Genomic DNA, 11800 nt, shown 5'->3' with positions numbered 1-11800 from the left:
AGACAGGCTCTTTTTGCATAACCCTGCAGTCCTGGAGCTCACTGTGTAGAACTGCCCTTGAACTCACAGGATTCACTTGCCTCCGCCTCCTGAGTGCCAGGATTAATAGGTGTGTGTCACCACAACATACTAGTACACACAATATCTGCCAAGAACCACCAAGGCACTTGGTGATTCTAGAAATATTAACACAGCCTCACGAAGTCTGACCTTGAACTTGTTATGTGAACAGGCTGGTTAGGAACTCCTGGTCCCTCTCTGTCTGCTTCCAAGAGCTGGGATCATGGGATGCTCTGTCTCACCTAATCTCCTGTTTTACAGGCCAGGACACCATAGAAAGGCCGGAGGCTTGTGCTTGCAGACCCGGACCTGGTCCGAGGTTGCCTCTTCCTTCATCCTCCCCACCTCTGCCTTCCAGGGAAGTCAAGCTGTCCTTTTTTATACTTTGTATCTCTCAGCCTGCTGACTCCTAATGCTACCTTAACAGAAGAGGATGTCGGGAGAAAATACCCTAACTGGGGTTAATGAGTGAACAACTAGTGCCCCTCTCAAATCCCTCCTCTCTCCAGCACTGAGGAAGGCCTGGTTGGCAGAAGTGGGAGACACTTAGCCAGGGAGACTTGGGCCAGACCCACACATTTGTCTCCAAAGTAAGTAGCCATGTCTGTGAAGTTCATAGTTACACAGGGGCAGGGAGGAGGAGATGGGGAAAACCCGAGAAGTATTAGGTGAGAAAGGAAGCCAGGCACCCATCCGGACAGAAGTTGCTGAGCGGGAGCGCTCATTCCCTGCTTAAAGGGGGCTTTCCTCCTCTACCTCACATCTCCTGGGGCAAAGTCCACTGGGCTGCTCAACCTGTGCATTGCAGGCTCCAAATTAAGGGAATGCCTCCAGGCATGGGTGCACTCAGGGGCAGAGCACTGAGAGTTCAAAGCCAGCCTGGTCTACATAGTGGATTCTAGGCAGCCAGAGTGACACAGTGCAACCCTACCTAAAACACAAAACAAGGGGGCTGGAGAGATGGCTCAGCAGTTAAGAGCACTGACAGCTCTTTCAGAGGTCTTGAGTTCAACTCCATCACAACTACACAGTAGCTCACAACCACCTGTATTGGGATCTGATGCCCTCTTCTGGTGTGTCTGAAGACAGCCATAGTATACTCACATAAAATAATTTTTTTTAAAGGGGTGTGTGTGTGTCTGGGATGGATGCTGCAGACTGGGGCTGCACAGAGGAGTGAGACAGCATCTTGACCTCTGTGGGACCATGGTGGCACTTTGCCAGGTCAGGTCTGCCATATTCATGGGGACTGTGGGTGGGCTGTAATTGACAGTACCAGGGGGATCACACAACAAAACCCAAGAGAGGTCATCTGACCGAAGCATCTTGAGGCCCTGGCACTACAGAATGTAAGGAGGTAGGGAGGCTGGGGCAGGATGGGTGGGCAGTGGGAGGGAGGGGCTTATTCATTTTGCGGAAGGTCTGTCCAGGCAACCTTAGACTTGTCTGGGACTCCAGATGGAGCTCAAGACTGGTTCTCACAGCCTCATTCCCTGTCATTTCTGACACCAGCAGCAGTGAGAACCTTCCCCTTCGAGCTTCCTGGCTCTGTCCTCTCAGTGGCCAGACTGACTTTCCTGTGGAGACATTGCCCTGCCCATTCCACAGGCTGGCTGGATCTAACTGGACCATTGGCTTTGAGCAGAATCAGCTTTGGACTCCCCCTGCCCTCCACCCCCTTACCCTCTCTCCTACGAGTTCCTTTTTCTTCAGGTGTTTGCAGATCCGGTGCAACTAGTCCAGGCTAGCTTGGAATTCATCTCATAGACCAGGCTAATTTCAGTGTGTGGATCCTTCTGGCTCTGCCAATCAGAGCCTGGGATTACAGGACTTTGCCACAATGGCTGGCTCCTCCCTCTCTTCGTTTGTATTTTTGAAGAGGGGGCGGGAGTTTCAGGGGAGTTAACCTCTGGTATCACCTTCCTCTTTACAGCCCGATTTCCTGTGAGTTTTAAGCTTTCCTTCCTAATTAAAAGTGTTTTTTGTTTGTTTGATTTTGATTGTTGTTGTTTTTAACGACAGGGTCTCACTATGTATTCTTGCCTGGTCTGGAACTCACTCTGTAGACCAGGCTGCCCTCAGACTTAGAGATCCACCTGCCTCTGCCTCCCCAGCGCCAGGACTAACGGTGTGTGTGCACACACCCAGCTTATTATTTTAAATTCTATATGTTTGGTTGTTTCGCTTGCACCAGTCAGTGTGTACGTGTGTTCCTGGTGACTGCAGAGGTCAGAAAAGGGCATCCTACGCCCTGGCACTGGAGTTACAGATGGTGGTAAGCTATCGTGTGGATGCTAGGAAAGAAACTCAGGTCCTCTGCAGGAGAGGCCAGTGCTCTTAGCTGCCGAGCCATCTCTCCAGCCCCCTCCCCCTGAGAGACACACACAGAGAACTGCAGGTTTCAAAGAAGAAATAAGCAAATTTGTTGTTGGGAGGAGGGCAGGGAGGGAGCCTTGTTCCCCCTCCCCGCCACCGTCAGGGTGGGCAGTGAGGGTCCATAGAAAAGGCAGTAGTGGGCACAGGTCCCGTGCTATACAGTATAGGCTAATTCAATATAGATACTTTCTATAAAAGCCGTTTGTCCTTGTTTGTCCTCTTGCTGTCTGGCTGAGGGGCTTTGGGAGATGAAGCTGGTAGGCTGAGGTGGGACAGAGACACCCCGTGGTCCCCATCTTCCGGCTGTCCCCTTGTGACGTCATTTTGGGTCCTTCGTGGGGGCATAGCAGAGTTCTAAGGGCCTGGACACCTTCCAGAATTTCTCGTTCACAAGCTCCAAGGTCAGTGAGCCATTCAGCGTCTAGGAAAGGGGAGAGAGATTCGGGAGGGAGGTTAGAGGAAACAGACAAGAGGAAGGCCTGAAAACCAGAGGGGGTGTGGCCCAACAGGAGCCCAGGGAGAGGGACAGAGCGGGGGCTGAGATGGTGGTCACAGCCCTGCTTTCTCAGCTAACATCAGCAGATGCTCACCGTGAATGCTCCGCCCCCAGGAGCTATGTAGATGGTGTACTCTTTTTCACTGACACCTTCCAGGCTGGGCAGGGCAGGCTCCTCAGGACCTTCGCCTCCTCCGGCAACCCCTCTCTCCCCACCACCCCCGTCAGGTCCGCCTGTGTCCGAGGCACCCCCACCAGGCCCTCCGGGCTCTATGGTTTCCTGCTGCTGCCTCCTCTCCAGGGCTATGCGCAGGGCCAGGTACTTGGAGAGGTGGTCCACTGTGGCATTCCCAGTAGTCTTCACGTACCTGGGGGGAGGGCATGAGTCCTTGAATGCAGAACTTTCTCCAAAAGGTCTGGCTGGGGATTCAGGTACCCCAGGCTAGCCTCTACCTCGATATGTAGCTGAAGATGACCTTCAACTTCTCATCCCCCTACCTCTGGGATTACAGGTGTACACTACCACCCTTGGTTTATATGTCGATGGGGAGCAAACTCAGGGTCTCAGGCATGCTTGACACTCTACTGACTGAACTACACTCCCAGGCCTGAGGCCCCCTTCTGATGCACATTTCTGAACTTGAGTTTCCAAGTGCTCTAGCTACAAAAGGCCAGGCTCCTCACCTAGTCTGGCAGTATTCTCCTTTCTCCACCAGCAGGGGATGGGGCCGGAACACAAGCTCGATCTCTCCGCCTGGCTCTGGAGGACTGGGAGCCCCAGGAGGGCTTGGGGGGCCTAGGGTTCCCCCTCCCAGGGTGCCGCCCCGGTCACCAGAGTCTTCAGAACCAGCGCCCCCGCAAACCCCAACAGCAGCACCACCCACTGTCCCTACACTGCTGCCCCCTGCACCCCCTCCACGGGGTCGCTTGGGAGCAGGGCCTGGGGCAGAGTCTGGGGCGGAGTCAGAGCTGGCATCTTCATCCCCTTCTCCCTCCCCAGGTTCTCCTTCCCCCCCACTCATTGTGGCAGTCTGATCAGATCCAGGCATTGGCCGCCTCACACGCTGGGCCCTGTAGAAACAAACACTCCAGGTTACAAAGAGCAGGATTCAAGCTTGCCCTTAGTGTTAAACTTCAGAGGACCCAGAGGCCGTGGAGGCCCTACTAGTGACGCTCTGATGGTTGAAGAAACCGGCTTAAAGAGGACTGTACTCCAGACAAGACCCACGGGTAATCTGTTCTCTGGGTCTCCACACCTGTGCATGGCCTGCATCCGAAGCCCCTCCTCGATGCTGGAGCTCAGGGCCTGCTGGTTGTGCAGGCGGCTAAGGCGGATGAGCACGCGGTCTTGATGGGCCTCGTATTCCTCCCGGCTAGGATAGATTTTGGAGATCAAGGCGTCAAAGTTGGGGTCCGGCCGTAGGGACCGCTTGGATACCAGTTTTTTCCGGCAGGTAGGGCACTCCTTGTTCCTGGGGTGGGAGGAAGGAAGCTCTGTAGGGTCAGCTCCCATCCCTGCCGCCCAGGCTGGCCCGCCTGGCCCACGGCAGACTTGTCCCTCCAGTTACCCGCTCCGCAGGGCAGTGACGATGCAGTCCGAGCAGAACCTGTGCAGGCACTCCTTGGTGGTCATTGTGTTCTTCAACATGTCCAGGCAGATGGGACACATGAGCTCCGAATGCAGTGACCGAGGCGAAACTGCAATCTCTGTACCATCCATGATGGCTTCCTGGGTCATCAGCAGGTGGCAGTGGGTTGGGGAAAAAGGACTTTAGAGACAAGCTTTGAGAAAGGTAAGTGCCTGGACAGCCATGCTGACCAAACTGATGGGAAGTGACCAATGACTTGGGAATTACCGGAAATGAAGGGATGAGGGCTCATTTACTGGTAGTTTTGAAACAGAAGACCCAGAGGTTTGCTGAGAAGACTAGGGTTGGGGATGGCACAGGTCTATGGATTAGAGGATATTTATGCAACAGACTTGTTTATTTTTTGTTTGCTGTTTTCAAGACAGGGTCTCTATATGTGTGTAATCCTGGCAGGCCTTCAACTAGACTGACCTCAAACTTAGAGATCCACCTGTCTCTGCTTCAGGAGTGCTGGGGTTAAAGGACTGCCCCGTCACATCCGGCCTCAACAGGCTTCTTAAAACTCTAAAGAGCAAGACTACCTAGACTAGAAGTTCAGGATGCCTGTTAAAAGATTCCAACGTCGTCCCAGCGCACGTGAGTCAGAACACTGGAGAGGGAATTCTATTTAAGCTCGCGGGATGAATATATGTGTACACTGACATGTGGCTGTTGAGATGGGGCAGAGAAGGTAACTTCTGGCGTCTGTTTACCGTGCTTCAATTAAGACAGTAATATCTGCTGTACCCCTCTGTCATGGCCGCTTTGAGGGGTTAAACCGGATTAAACGAGGTAAGTGTAGAAGTGCTTTGAGAAGATAAAAGGTGATTCAAAGACAGAGTCGGGCAAAGAATAGTGTGGCGGGGGAGGGGAGGGCTGGCGGGAGGGCGTAAGCTGGGACTGGAAGATCCCTGTCACCTGCGGGGTCCGGTGCAGCTCATAGAGACTCAGTTCCCACGTTTTGCTGGCATTCTGTGCATTCGCCGGCGTCGTCATGGTGACGGGGCACAGACCCCCTCCAAGCGGAGCTCGGCGGAGAGCGGTCTGCGGAGGGGGTGGGGGAGGGAGACGCTGTCGGGGCCGCCCCTCTGCAGACCCCGCCCCCTGACCCCGGGCGCGCGCCCCGCGGCCCCTCACCCGGCTCCGGCCTCCGCGCTGTCCTGCTGCGGGACTCTCCCCGGGGACCCCGGGGCTCCGCCGCCCTGGTCCGCTCGGTCCGCAGCTGCCACTCACGCTGCAACCCTTGCTGCCGCCACCGCCGCCGCCGTGGCCCGGGCGCCGAGGCCCGACGTCACTTCCGCCCTCCCTGTATCCCACCCCGCGACGGAGACGTCACCGCCCTCACGCGCCACGCGCGCCGTGGAACCGGGCTCCCCCTCCCCCGCGGGGCGCGCGCTGAGCCGGCCCGGTGGACGCCGGTGCGTGCGGAGAGCCCGCGGGCGGAGCTCCCCTCCGTGGCGCTGGTCCCCAACTTCTCTCAAGCCGGGCCTGGGAACCCCGGAAAGCCAGCCGCAGCCGCACCTCTGCTGCGGGGCGCGCGCCCTGAGGTCCCAGGGCTGCGGCGGGGTCCCGGGTGTCCCGGGGAACCGTCCCGCGCTCCACCCGGCCTCTCCCCCTCGAGGTTTTGGGGCGGCGGCTCGGGACGTCCAGACGCAACTCTCGGCCGGAGCCAGAGACTCGAGAATTGCGTTTGGACAATCAGGAGCCGCGGCCCGGGACGGGGAGAGAAGCGCACCGGAGGCACCGGGGATGGAGACGCCACGCGGAAGCGGGGACACCAGATGGGGCGGGCCCCTGGGGGGAGTCGGGGAACACACGGGTGAATGTCTGGCGTGGGAAAGTAGGCAGAGCCATTCCGGGACTCGGAGTGAAGGAAGCAGACGAGGAGGAGAGAGAAGGAAGGAAGGAGCAGGGCCATACCGGTTGAGAGTCGGGAATAAGGGGCACGGAGGAAGAGACCGTGACGGGTGTTCGTCCCCCCGCCAGCCTGCTCAGCGGCTGCCAGGGGGTGGCCTGTCTCTGGGACAAGTTAGCAGTGGGTCCCCTCGCCCCCCAACCCAGTTACCCCCTACTTCCCTGTTCTCTCCTTCAGTCCGTGGCCAGTCCTTATGTGGGCACCAGAGTCGATTAGCAAGGGCCCCCTCCCCGTCCTCCTCCTCCTCCCAGCCCCCTCCCTTCTGCTCTCCTCCAGCCCCTTTCATCAGCTAGTCCATTCCCCTAATCCTGGCCCCCTCCCCTAATCCCCCCCATCCGACCCCAGGCCGGCTGCAGCTATTGTAAAGTGGAGAGAAGGGAGGGGAAAAGAGAAAGGAGGGGTGGGGGAGAGCCACCTGTTCCAAGACCCCCTTCCAAGGCCAGACTGGACACCAGGATGGGGCCAAGAACAGATCACCCTTGGGGGCCATAAGGAACCCAGAGAATGGGGGGAGGAGGCAATAACTGGTGCTGCAGAACCAATGAAAGGGGGTGGGGACAGAATCCCCTCCCTCTGAAAGGACCCAGAGTGTCACGCATACACAGTGACATACACTCTTTCCTCTCACACCCGGCGGCGGGGGTTGCCCTGGGAGACCAGGCAGTGAAAGGGAACAATCCTTCCGAAAGGGGAGAGAGGGGGAGGTGGGAAGGGTCTGAGGACTTGGACACAAGAAGAACCGGAGGTGGCAGGGAAGAGGATTTGGAATTTATTAGGGTCACAAGCACCCCTGCCTTCCATATTCAGCACGCCTGAGCCACACACTGCCATCTCTTTTGTAGCCTGGGAACTTAGCGTCCTCATCAGCAGGAGGCCAGGCAGCGGTGGGGGAGTGAGCAGTGAGCAGAGTCCGGCTTCCATCAGGCAGTTACATGAAAAGACCTCCTGAGAGGGACAGAAGCATCGGGACAGGTGCATGGGTGGGGATGAAGGCACCCACTTCCGTCCCTGGTCTAAAGAAGGGATCTCTGCCCTTCAGGCTGCACAGTCCCTCACTTTCTCATACAACCTGGGTTCTGTTTTCCTGTCCTCCCCATGAAGGTCTCGTACCACTGACTTCCACGGAGGCCCCTGTGATGTATCCACTGTCTTCAGATGCCAAGAACGCAACCACATCTGCCACATCTATAGGGATGGTGGGGGAAGGGCAGTCTCACTTCCTTAGATCCAGACTGGCTATCCCCTCTACCCTCTCCACCCCCACAAAAAAAAAAAAAAAACCCTGAATCTACACAAGTCATTAATCCCTGTGCGACCTTTTCAAGACTATTACACATTTATTTAAGGCTCTGTTCAAGCCCCCTCAGACCCTTCTCCCAATCCATGCTCACCCTCGGGGTCCCCCATGTGTCCCAACGGAATCATTGCAGTTACCTGTAAGGAAACACTCACGTGGGTAGAAGTTTCTTTTATGGACTTTTTCATTTCTCATTGTGTACATATCTGGAATACTTACTGTTTGCACCGTGCCCAGCAATCTCCCTCAGAGACCTCCTCTGACAGACTGCCCTCCACCCACAGCCTACCTTGTCCTTCACTTTCTCTGGCATTTTCTGGGTCATGGGCGTTGCAATGAACCCTGGGAGGACTGAGTTACATCGGATTCCATGTCTGTGAGAGGAAGCATGGATGCTGATCCAGGGAAGGACACTGACCCTTCCCCTAGCAAGATCCCCAAGGTGTCCCCAGTCTGACCCACCGTCCAAGCTCCCGGGCTGCAGTCTGGGTGAGCCCAATCACTCCTGCTTTGGAGGACGCATAATTTGTTTGTCCGATATTCCCCACCTACAGTGAGTCAGAGACCCAGGCTGAGTCAGGCAGGAGTCGTCTACAGGGGAGCCGCTTCCCAGCGCCCACGTGGCTAGATGGCCTGACCCAACTCATCCTGACCTTTCCAACGATGCTACTAATGTTGATGATGGAGCCACGACCGCCACTGGACACCAAAGCCTGGGCTGCAGCCTGAGTGACTAGGAAGGTGCCCTGGCACGAGAGGGTAACAAGGCTGGCAAGATCAGCTGGGGTGGCAGCCTTCCTCCAAGTACTTTCCCAGGCTAGGGGCGGGGACAAGTCACAGGTTTAGAGATCACCACCTTGAGGTTGACAGCTATGACTCTGTCCCAGTCTTCTTCTGACATGTGGAGCAGAAACTCATCGCGTGTGATGCCCGCACAGGACACAACGACAGATGGCGGGCGAGAAAAGCAGGCCTATGGGAGGGAGGGGGAGGCTAACACCAAAGACCACAAAGGGCCGGGCAGAGGGGTGTGCGGCGCGGGGCGGCGCCCGGTTCACCTGCACTTGCTCCAGCAGGCGTCGGGCTGCGGGGCCCTGAGACACGTCCGCCTGGAAGGCAGCGTGCTTCCCGCGCGGCGCCCCGTCCTCGCTCCCCGGGCTTCCCAGCAGCCGCACCGTGTCCTGCGCTGCGGCCCCGTCCAGGTCGCAGGCGGCCACCGCGGCGCCCTCTGCCGCTAGCCGCACGCTGATCGCACGGCCGAGGCCGCTGCCCGCACCTGAGATGGGAGAGTCCGCGGCAGCGGGAGAAGACGGGCCGAGGTCAGCGGTCACGGGGCGCAAAGTTACTGAAACTCAGACAACAGGGCCAGGGACTCCGGGGGCGGCTCTCGCTGACACGGCCCGGGCACCCAACCCTCCCTGAGAGGAACCCCCTGAACCTGTAACCAGGGCCAGCGCTGAGCGGAGCCGGAGCTGAGACGCCATGGCGGCTGTGGGCGGGCCTGCCCTGAGCCCAGGCCAATCCGAGCACGCCGGGGCGTGGCCAGGCCCGGCCAGAGTCCAATGGAAACCCCACCAGCCGTAGGCCTTTGGCAGCCACCGGCGCGACCTCCCACCACGGGGGCGTGACCATCCACTACCACTCGGGGACCTAGGGAGTCCTGGAGACATGGGGCCTCGTTCCCCCCAAAAGACAAGGCTGCATGTGGCGCGGAAGATCCAAGTACTTTTATTTCTGGTCACCGTTCCTCCCCACCCATCCAAACAGTGGTATAAAATGAGTAGAAACAAGGCTGTGGCATTTTCCCAAAGAACACCCCCGCCCCCGTTTTCAAATCAGGACACACGATTGATGTCTACCCACTCCTTCTGCCAGGTCTTCTCTGAAGCCATCACTAACCAGTTCAGAGGGAGACGAACCTTGGAGGACCCTTGCTGGTGCTGGGAAAATGTAGTCTAGAGACCACCAGGTAGACTACTGTCTTTCCAGTCTTCTTCATGGTCCCATTTATTTCTCCAAACCAACAACGCTGCTGGGCAGTCTCCCACACCGTGGTCCCTCTGGCCTCTCATGCTCTGTATGACTCTCATACCGCTAAGGCCTCAAATACCAAAGATGCCATTCTCCAAGGCCAAAACTCCTCTGGCAATAGCCTGGCCAGGGCTCCCAACTGCCTTACTTAGGAGTGAGGGGCAGGACAGGTCACCCTACCCCTCACTCAAGATGGGCAATCAGTACCATCATGGCAACACCCCCCAGCAGACCCAGCACCTCCAAAAGTGACTGTAATGGAGACGCCTCTCTCAGTAGCTCAGGTAGCACAGACACTGTTGCTACATAGATAAACCCACCTGCAGTGAAGGGCAGAACCCAGCCGGGACCTGCACCACCTGCCACTTCACTGCCCACTGCCCCTCCCTCAGTGAGAAGGGCACAGGCTGTGCCTGCCAGTGCTCCAATTGCAGTCAGGAGTTGCAGACGCATCGCCTGGTGGACAGAAAAGAGAAAAACACAATCATCAACAGCTAAAGATTAGGGGGGACCAGTGGGGTACGGCTGCACAGGTGTCCATGTTAAGGAAAGGAGAAGCCAGCTGAGGGCTGGGGAGATGGAGCCCCTGCTAGTATTTGCTTCACAAACATAAGGACAGGAATCTGGATCCCAGGCCCCAGCATCAGGAAGCAGAGGCAAGCAGCCGCCTGGGCCCCTCGCTAACGTGCCATCAGTGAGACCCTGCCTCAAGGCCACATCCAACCCCCCACCCCCCCGTCCCCCAAACAGCCAGGTAAACACTAGAGCAGACATCTCCTGAAAACTCTGAAGCCATCAGAGGCCTTTGCAGGCTGCCCATGTGTGAGGACTGAGGTACAGCAGAGCCGGAGGTAAACAGACAACTTTCCCTGACTCTCATGACTCACTCGATGGTAGTGTAGCTTGTTAGGAGCTAATGACAGGCAGTTGGCACCAACCTGTTTCTTGCTGCAGCCAGACTGGACCAAGATGGCAAAGTCCCCGACCTCATGAGGCACTTCATGTAGCAGGACTGTCATTGTGGTCAGGATGCCTAGCCCTCGGCCCCCACGAAAGGAAGCACCAATGGCCAGCCCGTCTGTGAAGTTGTGTGCCAAGTCAGCAGCCAGATTCAGGTACCCAGACACACGCAGATCTTTTTGCAAAGAGACAAAAACAAACAAACAAACAAACAAACAAACCCCGGTTAAAGGCATCCATCAGGTTGTTTCATAATATACCTCTTCCCATTTCCTGGCTCCCCACCGTCATGAACAGAATACATTCTGAGAAACTCACAGTGAACCCATCAACTCATCCCTTACCTGAGCCTGCTTTTTCTTCTTCAGGGTTTCTGAGGTTTCACCGGGCCATCTCTGGACCCCGTGTTTCCTCCTCTCCTTTTCCGCAATGGCCCCTGCTTCCTTTTCCTCCTCTGAGCTGCGCTTTTCCTTTGAAGAACACTCTGAGGGAGAGCAGGAGTTGATTCAGAGTGGAGAACAGGGCTTTCTCATGAGTCCTGCTCCAAGGAGGAACCTGAGTGTGTTTGTGTAGCAGGCAATGCAGGCTCACCCTGTCTCTCTCCACGTGCGTGGCTGTGTCCATGTGCGTGACTGTCGCCATGCGCGTGGCTGTCACCATGTCCGTGGCTGTGGCCATGTCCTCCTTTCACGGTCTCACAAATTTCTCCACCACAAGGAAGGCAACAATCCACTGAGAACCCACAGCCCCACAGAGAGAATGGGGCCCTGGCCTGAGAACGGAGGCAGTGAAGCATGAAGGGAGGAGATGCAGACTCAGTGTTAAGAGGTGGAGAACTGGAAGAGGCAGACCTTTCCCAGCATCCCAGTCCCTGTCTCTATCTCACCACTGTGGGAGTGTCCGTGTCCAGGCTGCTCCGGAGTGTGGTGAGAATGAGGCTCTGCGGGAAGCAGGAAAGAAAAAAAGGCTAGGTGAGGGAGTACTTGGCTCAAGGGAAGGGTGTTTGGGGACTACTGGAATACCTGGGATCATTAAAA

General features: G+C 56.8%; 2 protein-coding genes and 1 pseudogene across 4 annotated transcripts; all 3 read right to left on the bottom strand.

Moving 5' to 3' along the window:
* Positions 1-2459: 2459 nt before the first annotated feature.
* LOC117702288 (E3 ubiquitin-protein ligase RING1) lies at positions 2460-5857 on the bottom strand. Its single transcript, XM_034493520.2, has 7 exons — positions 5698-5857; positions 5479-5604; positions 4501-4661; positions 4189-4404; positions 3617-4003; positions 3027-3300; positions 2460-2857 (listed from the first exon to the last, which is right to left on the bottom strand). The coding sequence occupies exons 2-7, from the start codon at positions 5554-5556 to the stop codon at positions 2756-2758; spliced, it is 1218 nt and encodes a 405-aa protein (XP_034349411.1). The 5' UTR covers positions 5557-5604; positions 5698-5857; the 3' UTR covers positions 2460-2755.
* A 1364-nt stretch (positions 5858-7221) lies between these two features.
* On the bottom strand, positions 7222-9310 carry LOC117702284 ((3R)-3-hydroxyacyl-CoA dehydrogenase). Of its 2 annotated transcripts, XM_034493519.2 has the most exons (9): positions 9211-9309; positions 8831-9048; positions 8629-8745; positions 8426-8518; positions 8235-8320; positions 8062-8146; positions 7867-7909; positions 7586-7660; positions 7222-7420 (listed from the first exon to the last, which is right to left on the bottom strand). In XM_034493519.2, the coding sequence occupies exons 1-9, from the start codon at positions 9254-9256 to the stop codon at positions 7404-7406; spliced, it is 780 nt and encodes a 259-aa protein (XP_034349410.1). In that variant the 5' UTR covers positions 9257-9309; the 3' UTR covers positions 7222-7403. The 2 variants fall into 2 exon arrangements, with proteins under 2 accessions (XP_034349410.1, XP_034349409.1); XM_034493518.2 differs by having other exon boundaries at positions 7347-7660; positions 9211-9310.
* A 174-nt stretch (positions 9311-9484) lies between these two features.
* LOC117702285 (zinc transporter SLC39A7-like) lies at positions 9485-11773 on the bottom strand (annotated as a pseudogene). Its single transcript, XR_004605992.2, has 5 exons — positions 11650-11773; positions 11355-11535; positions 11108-11247; positions 10742-10938; positions 9485-10259 (listed from the first exon to the last, which is right to left on the bottom strand). The product of XR_004605992.2 is annotated as a zinc transporter SLC39A7-like (transcript).
* Positions 11774-11800: the final 27 nt, after the last annotated feature.

This window comes from Arvicanthis niloticus, unplaced genomic scaffold, assembly GCF_011762505.2.
Source record: "Arvicanthis niloticus isolate mArvNil1 unplaced genomic scaffold, mArvNil1.pat.X pat_scaffold_653_arrow_ctg1, whole genome shotgun sequence".
In the NCBI taxonomy this organism is placed as follows: domain Eukaryota; kingdom Metazoa; phylum Chordata; class Mammalia; order Rodentia; family Muridae; genus Arvicanthis; species Arvicanthis niloticus.
The sequence above is the reverse complement of the archived record's forward strand: the minus strand, read 5'-3'. Positions and strand labels throughout refer to the sequence as shown.

Bases quoted from the DNA above. Each gene is read 5' to 3' on its own strand.
- LOC117702288 (XM_034493520.2), bottom strand. From the start codon at position 5,556: ATGACGACGCCGGCGAATGCACAGAATGCCAGCAAAACGTGGGAACTG. The intron at 3,301-3,616 runs GTGAGGAGCCTG...CCCTCCCCCCAG, and splicing joins GGAGAATACTGCCAGACTAG to GTACGTGAAGACTACTGGGA. The intron at 2,858-3,026 runs GTGAGCATCTGC...CCCCTTTCCTAG, and splicing joins CTGGGGGCGGAGCATTCACG to ACGCTGAATGGCTCACTGAC.
- LOC117702284 (XM_034493518.2), bottom strand. From the start codon at position 9,256: ATGGCGTCTCAGCTCCGGCTCCGCTCAGCGCTGGCCCTGGTTACAG. The intron at 8,519-8,628 runs GTGGTGATCTCT...CTCTCGTGCCAG, and splicing joins TCATAGCTGTCAACCTCAAG to GGCACCTTCCTAGTCACTCA. The intron at 8,321-8,425 runs GTCAGGATGAGT...GACTCACTGTAG, and splicing joins TTAGTAGCATCGTTGGAAAG to GTGGGGAATATCGGACAAAC.